The 13,266-nt window shown below is 39.7% G+C and overlaps 1 protein-coding gene across 2 annotated transcripts in view; it reads right to left on the reverse strand.

Annotated features, from left to right (window-relative positions):
- Positions 1-13,248, reverse strand: part of col6a1 (collagen, type VI, alpha 1) — a 32,904-nt gene extending 19,656 nt beyond the window's left edge. Inside the window, exons 1-20 of one of the 2 annotated variants that reach the window (XM_034703217.1) lie at positions 12,428-13,248; positions 11,576-11,705; positions 10,430-10,630; positions 10,168-10,327; positions 9,396-9,509; positions 9,231-9,251; positions 8,580-8,600; positions 8,434-8,478; positions 8,266-8,319; positions 8,095-8,139; positions 6,113-6,139; positions 5,977-6,003; positions 5,835-5,879; positions 5,686-5,739; positions 4,996-5,058; positions 4,523-4,585; positions 4,359-4,412; positions 4,223-4,258; positions 4,070-4,132; positions 1,599-1,661 (exon numbers count right to left, since the gene is read on the reverse strand). In XM_034703217.1, coding sequence (XP_034559108.1) covers positions 1,599-1,661; positions 4,070-4,132; positions 4,223-4,258; positions 4,359-4,412; positions 4,523-4,585; positions 4,996-5,058; positions 5,686-5,739; positions 5,835-5,879; positions 5,977-6,003; positions 6,113-6,139; positions 8,095-8,139; positions 8,266-8,319; positions 8,434-8,478; positions 8,580-8,600; positions 9,231-9,251; positions 9,396-9,509; positions 10,168-10,327; positions 10,430-10,630; positions 11,576-11,705; positions 12,428-12,506 — 1,365 coding nt within the window. In that variant the 5' untranslated portion in view covers positions 12,507-13,248. The remainder of the gene's footprint in view (positions 1-1,598; positions 1,662-4,069; positions 4,133-4,222; positions 4,259-4,358; positions 4,413-4,522; positions 4,586-4,995; positions 5,059-5,685; positions 5,740-5,834; positions 5,880-5,976; positions 6,004-6,112; positions 6,140-8,094; positions 8,140-8,265; positions 8,320-8,433; positions 8,479-8,579; positions 8,601-9,230; positions 9,252-9,395; positions 9,510-10,167; positions 10,328-10,429; positions 10,631-11,575; positions 11,706-12,427) is intronic. The other variant, XM_034703218.1, reaches the window with a different exon arrangement.
- Positions 13,249-13,266: the final 18 nt, after the last annotated feature.

The following is a 13,266-nucleotide window of genomic DNA, read 5'->3' on the forward strand; positions in this document are numbered from 1 at the left end:
TGCGCTGTAGCCTCTAATTATTTTTTTTGATTCATGATTAGCCTAGCTTAGCACAGAAAGTGAAAGCATGAGGAAACAGATGTGTTAAAGTTAAACCTTTTTAAGGTTTTAAAGCTGCTGCTGGTAGGAATGGTGTAAAAAACGTTACTTTTTTTCTGCTGGGTTTGGAGAAAAGGTCATAACACCCATCGGTACTAAACTTTAAGTGGAGTAGTTTGAGATTACGGCGAAATCTCTGTGTTTTCCAATGCCTTTGTATCAAGCAATGTTATTATTCCCCTCGTTCCCGTTATAACGGACCAATCAGAGCTACTCCCCGACCCTCTGTCCTGATTGGCTGGGAAGCCGCTTCTTCCTCATAGAAGGCACACAACAATCTTTTGTGGGCGGGGTTACGGAAGCAGAGTGTTGACATTCGAAATCTCTCCAAACTGATGTTTATATCACGACGACCAACAGCAGCTTTAAGTTTAACAGTGTATGCAGCTCATGTGACACATAAGAAAGAAAAAAGGTTTGTTTCTTCAAGTTCAGAGAGCTGTTTTTCACACTGTATAAAAGGACAATGTAAAAGAAAAGAAACATCTACACTTATCAGCATTTATGTGAATAAAAATGTTTCAGTGTTTCTGGAAGGCTGCTGTCTTACTGTTGTGTATGGCTAACTGCGGCAAACTGTTTTTCCCTGTTTTGAGGCTCTGCTAAGCTAACATACCCAGACTTAACTATGAACTGGACGCAGAGTTAAAGTTAATATTACAAATACCTTGATCCAGGTAAAACAATGTTAAAAAGTATTTGTCCGAATAAATTAAAGCTGATAAAAGTGTGGGTTTTTTTCAGTTCACAAGTTATAAACCAGCTGAAAAACTCTGCTAACATAATGTGGTTCAGTGCTGTGTGAATGTTAAACAGAACATTCAAGCTTTGGAGTGTTTGACGAAGTGTTGCACATGACTGCAAGTGAGGTACAGTATTTTCCTGCCTGTGTGAGGTAAACCCATCATGTCAGTTCTTCCATGTTTTCTGTTCTGCTCAGTTCAGTTAATATTCAGTGAGCTCTGATGAAGAAGGAGGTGCATCTGAAAGCACAATAGAGCCATTGAAAGTTCTGACATCACAGCGGTTACCACAAATAAGGCTCGTAACGTATTATTATTATTACTGTGCTGGTGCCTTGTTAAGAAAACCGTACTGAGGCTTTGGCTGGAGCGGACGAGAGAAGAACTGAGTCAGAGCGGAAAGAGTGAGTGTGCACACTCCCAGGAGGAGCTAAGGATGGGAGAGGGGAGCTGGAGCGCAGAGGAGTGGGCAGCACTGTGGGGCTGCAGCCAGGTTTGCCTCTGTTTAAGCCTCCCCTTCAACATGAAATATGGCCGCACATGCACAAGAGCTCACATGTGCACACGCACCAGAAACACTGCACACACTCAGGGACAAGTTCTCCTCTCCAAGTGGAAAAAAAGGCTGCTGCCAAAGAGAAGGTGGAAGGTTCTCCTTCCGAATCCCTCCTAACAAACAGGGATCCTGCAGCTCCTGTGTGTGTGTGTGTGTGTCTATTAAATAAATGTGTGTGATTATTTTTGAGTGTGTCTTACAGGGTCTCCGTTGGGGCCAGCTGAGCCCTCCCTCCCCTGATCTCCTCGGGGTCCTGGCTCGCCCTGGCAAAGAAAAGAACAAAATGTGAAAAACAAGCAAAACTTCTGTCAAGACTGTAACAATAGAGATGAAAAGCAGAAGGAGCCAAGTGTCTAACAGAGTTAGATCAGCAGGAGAACATGGAGAACAAATTTATAAAAACAGTGAGATCTATTAGGGTCCCTGTGGTTGTACTAAAAAGCCAAAAACTGTTTCTCATGACTGTCTCAGGAGGAGTCGCTGAATTCAGACTTAGCCAGAGTTACTGGGGGTCCAATCTCCAGCAGTCCTTTTCATATTTGCATCACTCACCACAGTGTGTTTTTGAGTGTACACATACTCTGTTATTGTACTTAAAAATGTTTAATCATTACGTGGGTACTTTTTTTGTAGTTTAAGGGACCGGAAAATCAAAACATCTTTAAAAATGTCAACCATGTCCAGGTGACTCCTTGATTAAAAACATATTTTACCTTTTAACACTTTAATCTCTTAAAATATTCTTTAAATAATGATATGTCCTTTTAAAGGTTTGCTGTTTTTGCCTTCATTGGATAGGACAACTATTAAACCCAAAATAAGTGGGGAGTAAAGAGTGGGAGATGTAGCAAAGACTAAGTCAAACTAGAGACCGCTGGGTCGAGGACTGTAGTCTTTGTACAGGGGTTGACCTCTGAGCTTAACTGGCACCCTTGAGGTCAATTTCCTATAAAGTGTTTGTAATCTTATTCTTCTCTGTTCCTTACAATTTTATAACCTCATTGTTTTATCTTGCTGCCTCTGTGGAGCAATTTGCAACTTGGATTTTAAAAAGTGCATTGTTAATAAAGGTATTGTTACAGTTTCAGGCCTGTTTATCTATCTTTTAGGCATTTCAGACGTATTATTAATTCCTCATTTATTGCAACATAGTATGCTGCCTTCGTAACATCAAGATTTTAACCTAAAAGGATGGAACAATAACACGTCAAAAAGAAGATGTCTTGTTGTATAGCATTCAATATGACTCTCTACGGATCTGGCTTGCTGAAAACAGTGTTAAAGGCGTATCTATAGAAAAAAAAGCTGAGAAGTGGGAAACTAAAACGCAGAGAGGAAGTGTTTAGCGAATGTAATTTCAGTGAACCTGTAGCTTAGTGGATGACAGCAAACCATCCGCAGCAACATGTTCCCTATCCAACTGAATTGCAAATCAAGGCTAAAGCTAATCTTTTATTTTTTGGCTATTGTTAATTTTTCATCTTATGTGAAATTAGAATAATTCTCTCCCAACTATGACGAGAGGTTCAGTTAACGTTCAGGGATGTGTCCAGAGGGGTGTCCTGGGGAGGTATGCGCCCACCTCAAAATCCCCAAAATATAATTTTGCTGATATCTTCTTTAGTTAGTAATTTAAATTGGACAAACATAATCCCTTTTATCCCTTACACATTCAAACTTACTCTCTTGTGTTAATATTTAAAGTTATGATTAAAGGAGACCAAACAGGTTAATTAGTGCCATTCATGCCACACCTGCATGAGTCAGTGCCCCAGTTGGGCCATCCCATTCAAAAAGTCTGAATCCACATTGCAAAGAATTCCAATCTTTGTGTATCTGTCTAATGTGTAGTCAAACATCACATTACACTTGATACAGTGGTGGGGAAAAGTGTTCTGACACCCTTAAAATTGTACACAATCTCAAGCATTAGAGAGACATAAACAAATACAAATTATATATTTTTTGTTTAATGTTTAAAAGAAAAACTAACAAAGCTAAATCCTTGACAGTTTCACTAAGTCAGTTCTCAACATTGTTAGTATCAAAGTCAACAAATAACAGAGAATGTGTTCAAAACTGAACAAAAAAGAAATAAACCTGGCTGTGACTGTACTAAAAGAAATTGCACTTGAAGACCTAAGATTGATTCTCAATGCAATACTTGGGGTGTCCGAAAACCTTTTTCCCTCACTGTATATTGATAAGTCACATCAGAGCGTGATGTTCTTGATGAGCTTCTTGAAAAAGAGTGATATCTCTTTTTAAAAAGCTTCTGAAGAACACTTTGCATACTGCATTGTCAGATAATTTGACTCACCACAGGAAATTCTGGCCTTATTTTTGGCTTGTAATAACTTTGAGTAACATGTTTTTATGGCCTTTTTTAGAATGTGATTTCTATTAAGTCTAAGAAGATATTTGGACAAGAAATAAGACCTACATAATTGCTAAGATTTGAGTTTTTGCAGTGTGTCCCTAGCTTTTCACAGAACTCACTTAGCTTAACTTTTATACTGTAAGTACTCGACAGCCTTGACTTTGTCACCGTTACATCAGTAAAGTACTTGACTCAGTACTTCTACTTTTACCAGACTCTGTTTTCTACACTAATATTTATACTTCTACTTGAATAATGGATGTGTGTGTGTTCATTTCCCTTGTCACTCACCACCTCTCCTCTTGGTCCTCTGTTTCCACGTGAACCCTGCTCCCCTCTGTCTCCTATTTTTCCCTGTGAGGAATTTTAAAGAAACAATGTTAACATATATTTGGCTATAACATCACAAGATAACACTTAAAAGTCATTATTATTGTGGCTTACCGCCTCTCCACGAAGTCCATCAGTTCCTGGTTCACCCTAAAACACACACACAGACACACACAGCAGGAGTTCAGACGAGTTATTTCAAATAACCAAAGCTGTTGTTTCTGGCGTTGTCTGGAGCTTCCTCACTTACATCATCACCGCGCTCTCCTTTGTCTCCATCACCTCCACGGGGGCCGCGATCACCCTGAAACAACACAGACATTTCATATGTGCTACGTTTCTTGCTCAGTTTGAGACTCTTCCTACAGATCTGGTTTTTGTCCTTCTCTTTTAGTTCTTCCTCTTTGGGTTTACCTGAGGTCCCAGTGGGCCATCGTTTCCAGGTCTTCCTGGTCCTCCATCTCTTCCAGGATCTCCCTGAAATAGGAGCATAAATTAAGTTAAGGTGTGAACTTCAATTCAGGAGTGAGACCACGCCTTAACCACATTCTCAATCACCTGGAAAGCCTACTTTAATGTAGCCAGCCTACTCCACCTGTTTGTCTGTGATGCATTAACCCACCCTCCCTGCCCTTCCTCGCTTCAATTAACCTTTTTCCTCATCCCCTTTTCCTCAACTTGTGCTAGCTTGTCGTCGGCCTTGTCTAGTCCTAGGTACAGCCTAAGTCAAGATCAGCTCTGGCAGAAATAATGCTGAGACGGGATCCCCATCCTGAGTCTCCTCCTGCTTCTCCCGAAATGTTCATTTAATATTTGAACTCATATATTAACTCTCGCTTGTGTAGCATGGTCCTCAGCATATTTATATTCATTTTTTCACATCTTACCTTTTCTCCTTTCAGTCCATAAGATCCAGGGTCTCCCTTTGGTCCTGGCTCTCCTTGCATACCCTGAAAGTAGAGAAACACAGAGGTGGTTTCAGTGCATGATCATAAGCAGCTGAAGCCACAACACTCTGAGGCTGTAGTGCATGTACACTCATGTACGTGTGTTTGTGTGTGTGTGTGTGTGTGTGTGTGTGTGTGTGTGTGTGTGTGTGTGTGTGTGTGTGTGTGTGTTTGTTTACAGTGAGACTATATGGCTCCATTTAAACAATCTGACAGCAGGGAATGTAAACAAAGAGTGATTAAGCGCTAAGGGCCACAGTCCTCCTCTCCCCCCAGGGACCCAGACACGGGGGTGAGGCTGATCAGAGATAGGGGGCTGTGCCTAACAGCTAATCAGTAAACAATGTCTGAGCCTCAGGGAGAGACTGAAGTGGGCTGTCTGAGCTTCTAAAGAGAATTTAGGACACAAAAATAGAAATTCACAGAGTGTGTGTGGGTGTGTCTTCAGTCCTACACATCTGTGTATTTGAAACCTGATGTCATTGTCAGAGTGTGTGAGTATTAAGTGATTGTCTCCCATCTGGTTGTGATTCAAACAGCCTGTGATGCGTGACATAAGCCTGAGTGGAGCTCCGGTCAAGGTCAAAGGGGGTCAGGGGGACTCATCTGAGTTTATGATACGTGACTTACGTCTGATCCTGGAGATCCTTTACAGCCGGGGAGACCAGCAAAACCAGCTTCACCCTAAAGAGGACGACCAGACAGACGAAGCATTAAACAAATGTAGATCTGAGGCAGACAACTAGAGCACTTGTTATATTTTCAGGTCTGTTACTCACCTTGCGTCCATCAATTCCATCATCTCCGCTGAGACCTTTGTCACCCTGTAAAAGAGAGAGGACATAACAATCATTTATCATCATCTAGCTTTAAGAGCCCTCAATGATAGGAATGCTTCGTATAAATGTATGAAGCCCTCACCTTGTAACCTTTGTGTCCTCTTTCACCCTGCAGGGAAAAGAATGTGCAATATGAGTCAGCAATGTCCATGAGTTACAGGGCACATCAATGGATGAGGTACTTGTATACTTTTTGTACTTGTGTGTTCTGATAATACCTTCTTTCCTGCGCCACCGCGATCTCCCTGGAGACAGAAAAATACACACATTAGGATTGTTACAATTACAAAGTGATCAGTGAGAAGGAGCGATAACTAAACAGTATTATAATACTACTTGAATTAATACTTATACCATAGAATGGTATCCTATCAATTTGTATCACATCATATTCAATCAAATCAGAATTATTGTATTTTATCGTATCATATAGAATCCTGTTTTATTATACTATATCACTTCCTATTGTATTCTATCATACTGTATCATAGTGAAATGCATTGTATTATAATTTACTGTATTGTATCAAATCACATAATGTTGTATTGTATTGATTAGTATCCTATTGTTTGGGAGCGTAATGTTTGGGAGCGTATCATATTGTTTCGAATCATATTTGATTATATTGTTTTGTATCGTATTGTATGGAATCATATTGTATCGTATTGTTTTTATGGAATCGTATTGTATGATATCTTATCCTATGGTATGGATCGTAACTTATAGTACTGTTTAATATCGTATTGTTTTGTTTCGTATCTTATCTTATCTTCCCGTGTTGTTTCGTACCGTGTCGTACCGTACCGTGTCGTATCGTATCGTACCTTATCTTACCGTCTTGTTTCGTATCGCATCGTATCGTATCTTACCGTCTTGTTCCGTATCGTATCTTATCTTACTGTCTTTTTTCGTATCGTATCGTATCGTATCGTATCTTACCGTCTTTTTTCGTATCGTATCGTATCTTATTGTTTCGTATCGTATAGTATTGTTTCGTATCGTATAGTATTGTTTCGTATCGTATCTTACCGTCTTGTTTAGTATCCTATCGTATCGTTTCTTACAATCTTGTTTCGTATCCTATCGTATCGCATAGTATTGTTTCGTATCGTATCTTATCATATTGTTTCGTATCGTATCGTAGCGTATCTTACCGTCTTGTTTCGTATCGTATCTTATCGTATTGTTTCGTATTGTTTGTATTGTTTCGTATTGTTTCGTGTTGTTTCATATCGTATCTTATCGTATCTTATCGTATCTTACCGTCTTGCTTCGTATCATATCTTCTCGTATTGTTTCGTATTGTTTCATATCGTATCTTATCATATTGTTTTGTATCGTATCGTATCTTATCTTACCATCTTGTATCGTATCGTATTGTTTTGTTTTGTATCGTAATGTACCTTATCGTATTGTTTCATACGTGTGGATTCACATGTATCGTTTAGTTTCTCAACATATCGTATGTATGGAATCATATTGTTTTGTATCGTACAAAATCACATTGTATAGTATCTAATGGAATCATATCAAATCGTATTTTATCGTACTGTTTCATACCTGCCTGCACTCTCAGGTCTTCTTCTATTCACCTCACTGCACCATCCGCCTGCTTGACCCCCATGGGGTCTGCCCTTGCCTCTGGAGCTCCCTCCCACCAGACATCCTTTACATTCACTTTCTTTCAATTAAAAAATCCTGTCTCAAAACATATTTTTTAAACTAGCACACTAAGTTTGATCACACTGATCCTTGTCATCATGATTTTATGCAATGTCTTGTCTGGCTAATTTTATCTACTTTTTAGAGTGTTTAGATTTTTTTAAATTCGATTTTGTAAAATGACTTTGAGTGACCTTCTGAAAAGCATTAAACAAAATGTGTTGCTATTATTATTTTATTGCACTGTAACAGATCAAATGAAATCATAATGTATCATATTTTATCACATCATATCATTGTATTGATTTTTATATTGTATTATATCATATTGTAATATAATCTATCATATTGTATCATATCATATTGTATAATTTCATAGCATTAATATTCTAGTGTAATATATCCTGTTGTATCATATATGGAATCCTATTGTAATGTATTATATGGTATCATATTGCATTGTATGATATGGACAAATGACTTCAACTCCTGTTTTAAAGGTGTTACAATAAACTATGTTGAGTTATGGCTTTTGTACCTTCATTCCACTGTAACCAACAGGACCAGGATCTCCAACATTGCCCTGAAACACGGAAACAGACATGAGATTATATGGATTACACCTCCATCAAGCCTACATGAAGAAACCTGAAGTGATAAAATGGTGATAGTGGAGTTGGTGAAGAAGAGAAGAACACTTGTTACTTACGACAGCACCAATATCTCCTTTTTCTCCTGGCATCCCTGGTCTTCCTGATTCTCCCTGAACGGATGCAAAAGAAAAGAGGTCTTAACCTTTGTGCATTTTGGAGAAACATCATTGAATTGATGGGGAAAAAAAAAAAAAGTGGCATGTTTCATATTAGATCAGTCATACCTTAAAGCCAGGTTCTCCTGGTGGTCCTTTAGGCCCTCCTGGAGCCTGCAAACAAATTGATGAAACACAACAAGTCAAACAATTGTTCATAAAACAGCAACAAAGTAGATTGTATGTGTGTAACAGTTAATCAATGGAATACTTACATTGCAGTCATAGGTGCAACACTGGAAGAATAAAGAAAACAGTGGTTATTGACATCCTAGATGATTATTAGATACAGCTCTATTTCTGGGTCATATCTGGATACACTGTTATTTTAATTAATCATTTAGGCTGTTGAAGGCAATATTTCCAGAGTCAACATGAAAAGGGCAATGATTTGTTGGAGACACAAGGCCAGATCTAGAGAGTATCGGTCTTATCTCAGTTTGCTTGTTTGAGCTCATTTCAGCTTCCTGTAGCCTGACCCCTCCTTGTTTCCTGAGTTTTAGTTTAACAGAGACTCAGCTAGAAGCAGAGAAAGTTCCTATAACAGACTCTGTAAACAACTTAGCTGCATTTCTCAAAGATTTATTTCACTAAATAAACAAACCCAGCAGCCTCAAACTGGGTTAAGTGGAGCAATTAAGTTTGTGAACATTTTAATGTCATGCCATTTAGTCGCTATACAACATTTGGTCTGATTCAAAATGAATTAGCAAAACTTAACATAAGCTATGTTTTAATTTAGATACATTACACTATGAAGAAAGAATGAAAAATTAGCAATTCAGTTATTCTTGCTCCATTACTTTCTGACAAGTAAAAAACACAATCATTTTACCACCTTAGAGGGATGTGTTCAAAGGACATACCGTGTCTTTCGTCTCATTTGTCTGAAAACAAGGAAAGAAAACAGGATTAGTTTCAAAATCCAGGTGTTAAATTCTGTTTGTAGAGAAGTGAAGAAAAGAAAAGGGCAGAGTGGAAGAAAAGAAATAAGGAGATAAGGAGAGAAGGAGAAATTAGAAGGAGCTTACGATGATTTCGATGATGGTCTTGATGGTGCCCATGTGTGTGGACCTGGAATCATCTGCAGCCGTGAAGTTCTGTCTGTATACCTGATCTGTGGCGATCAGAGACAGCCTGGTGTCCTGCACAGAAACACAACACAATCATTACATGCATGAAAGCAGAACCTCAAATATGCTCTCTAATAAAAGCTTATGTGACTGATTCATGTTGTTTCTTGTCCTTCTTCTGTTGACAATCAACATTTACTTAACTTGACTTAAACTCACTTCACTTTCCATCGCCTCTCTTCTCTTTACTTAACTTTAAGTACTTGATTACACGTATCCTCCCCTTTCATCACTCTTAACTTCTTATAAAGACTGTTAAAGGGTGAAAACTGGACTTCTGGTTTAAAAAAACGAAGGTTAGAGGGTGTATTCTATGGAGACTGTAGTCCACATCTTTGCCGTAGCCTATGTGATATTAGGAATCAGTGGTCAGGGTGAAAATAAGTGGCTGTTTCAGAAGATGTTTATCTGGACTTGTAAGTTGAAAGTGGCTTTTGATAACGCTGAAGACATCTTTATGACCAGAACTGAAACAAATACACAAACTAAGATTTGAGTTTTTGTTAGGATGAGTCTTCATTCATTTTTGTATGTTGTATCTTATGGTATAAATGAGGACTGTGCATCTGTTTGTAGAGAATGAGGTTTTCCAGTTAAAGTGTCTTCGTGTTTTTGAGTTAACTAGATTTCGTGTTTTCATGTGTGTGTGTTTGTGTGTGTGTTTTCATACCTCTTGGTCGGGTGAGATTGCAACAGCGAACACTTTGACTCCATGTTGTTTGGCCTCATTGGCTGCCTCCTGCACGCCTCCACATGGCTCTTTGTACCCAGTGATGGGATGTCCATCTGTTACTACTACAATGTACTTGTTCTCATGGTAGTGTGAACCACTGCACACACACACAAACACACAAACAAACATACACATACTTTTTTTTAAAAAAGCACTCTTTTTAATAGATAATCTAGTACAGTGTATTTGCTGTTGTTACCCGACGAGCAGCTCAGCCAGGCCTCTCTTGATGGCACAATCGGTGTATGTTCCCTTGCCGATGTATTCGATGCCATTGACGTCCTTCTTCAGGGCTTCTCGGTCGGTGTTCATGTTGCTCAGCTCTCGCACAAGTTTCACATCGTCACTGTAGTGCAGAGCTCCTGAGTTCCATGTCAAGATGCGGTCACAGCTATGGCGCCTGGATCGATACAGGTGTGAGGTAGAATAACAGTCATCAGATACAATACCAAAAATCTATACGGTTGCTCTCTTTGTGAAAAGTTTGATTTTCTTCAAGGTTTTTTACTTTGTATGGATTCATTGCTTGATCCTTCCTGGTTACACTGAACAAATAAAACTATGCACCGTTTTATTTTGACTTGAATGTCTTTATTACAGACTTCAAAAAACGAATCATTAATGTAACACTAAAAGGCAGAGGGAGGATTTTTGTGGGTACATCTACACAAGACCTGCCCTTATTGTAAGTTCAGCACTGAAAGGGGGGCTGTACTGCACCTTTGTGCCCCAAAACATTACAGAGGCAAACCTGTGCACTCATCAGCATGAGTTACTTCATGGATATGCTGATTTTACAAAATAAACCTCTGATGAGCCAAAGAGCATGATTCACTTGTTAGGGTAGAAAAAACTAACATGAATAAAGAGTAGTTAGTTGTTATATATAAAGTGACCTAGTGTTGGGAAATTGAAAGGACTAACTCAGCAGCAAAGTTTACCTAAGATCCTGTACAATTTAGCTTGTTACTAAATTTGTTGTCGTATTTTTAATTGAAGAGTAACTTCCCATTGGCTGAAAACTTGTTTTTTACTGCCCCCTGTGGATAAGAGTTAGATTTAGTAGTGGGTGTGGTTGGGTTTGGTCAAAGGTGTGCTGTATTGCCCAAGTAACCACACCCACATCTGATGTCATAGTGCCGAAAAGTACACCTGTACACCTTTGTAGCAAGGAGGGAAGTTAAAGTTAAGTTTCTCTTGAAGATTTAAGTGCAGAAAGTAGACTTGAAACGGCATAACTTCCAAATGCTACTCTTTTAAGTAGAATACATCACTGTTGATATGCAGGTGTGAGCAGTGTGAGCAGGTGTGAGCAGGTGTGAGCAGGTGAAAGTGTGTGTCTTACATGTCCTTCAGCTCATCAACGAAGCTGTTGGTGAATGATTTGATCTTGTTGATGTAGTACTCTGGAGGTTTTTGTCTGAGGGCGACACTCTCCGATGTATCCAGAACGAAGAAGAGGTCAACAGGACAGTCTGATCACAAAGACAAACAAACAAGAAACAAAAAAACGGTGTGGTTGTCAGCAAAAAGCATCCAATGAACAAAGGGCACTCTAAATGTCTATGAACTGCCACAAATCCTTAACTCATTTAAAATCATCATCCTATGATGTCAGCATCCTCTTCACTGTAGCAGCATCACACATCAGGCCCACATGATGCTTGATGAAGCATCCTGTACCTCAGTGTGTCATGGCGGATTGATTTTCCCTCACATAGATCTTTGACAAGTGCAGTCCTGTGCTGACCATCTGAACTCATAATATGGCTTCATTCATTGACACCTGTAAAACAACTTTCTCAGCACCCAGACAGGGAAACAGGTATGAGGTACCATTTGGCATCCCCATTACAGGTAGATGTTACTCTGCAGTACACCCATTACTTATAATCAGGCCCATTAAAACAATGATGGTACCCAACAAGGGCCTGCTCTGGCTACCTCCATTATCTGCTCATACTTTCAGTTCTACTTGCATCTGTGCAACTGATTTCTAAGGCTCGTCAGATTATGGGAAGTAAGTAACCCCGAGACAAGGAACATCTGGACTCACTCTTGCAGCCAACACCACTTCAGTGGATGACACATTCCGTCAGACACAGAAAGATAACTCTACGTGCAGCATAATGTCAGGAACACCACACACTCAATGCGTTTTGTTAAAAAAAGTAAAAGACATTCTTTGCAAACTTACCCGCAAAACTTATTTTGTTCTGTTGCGCTCCGGCCAGGAAAACGCACAGCAGAACGAGGAGACTTCTGAGTGCCTCCATGGTTTAAACTGCAAAAATCACTAAACAATTAAAAATAAAACTCCCAGGCACACTAAAACGAGACACCGAGCCACCCCAGCTCCAAACCCGGTCGCTCTAAACGGATTTGACGAACTTTTAGTAATCCAGCGCTCCGCCGCAGTTTGTCCGAGGTAAGACCCAGAGCGCGCAGAGGAGGACCAGAACGCACGGGAAGGGAGGAGGAGGAGGAGGAGGAAGAAGAAGAAGAGGGAGAGGAGAAGAATGAAGAGGAGGAGGAGGAGGAGTTCACGCGCTTCCTCAAGGGGAATTGACACGAACGCGCACGGGCTAAAAGTTTACACAAAATCAGAGATAAGAATTCTTCCTTAGAAGGGTCCGCAGGGACGCAGAGGAATATACAGTAAACCTGCTGATTGTGGAGGAGCTTGGGAAGAGAGTGCGTGCAGGGAAGAGAGTGCGTGCAGACCTGCAGACACTGATTTTGTTATACTTTCTTGAATTCAGAATATTTACAGTTTAACATTAGGGGGTGTAAGTTTCAATCATAGATGCATAGAACCCCAGGTAACATAAGTAATGAGGAAACTCAGCAAAGCAGCCACGAATAGATGCACACTGGCGTCATTCCATCAAACTTAATGAAAAGCAGCTGACGTACATCTTGGAAACATTTTGTATTCTCTTTCCGTCTTTCCGTGGAAGTTGAGGGTGGGTGGAGTTTTAATACATCTGGATCACTTCGGCGTCCAGACCTGACCCCGAACATAAAAGCTGGAGG

This window comes from Notolabrus celidotus, chromosome 15 (assembly GCF_009762535.1).
Source record: "Notolabrus celidotus isolate fNotCel1 chromosome 15, fNotCel1.pri, whole genome shotgun sequence".
Lineage (NCBI taxonomy): Eukaryota > Metazoa > Chordata > Actinopteri > Labriformes > Labridae > Notolabrus > Notolabrus celidotus.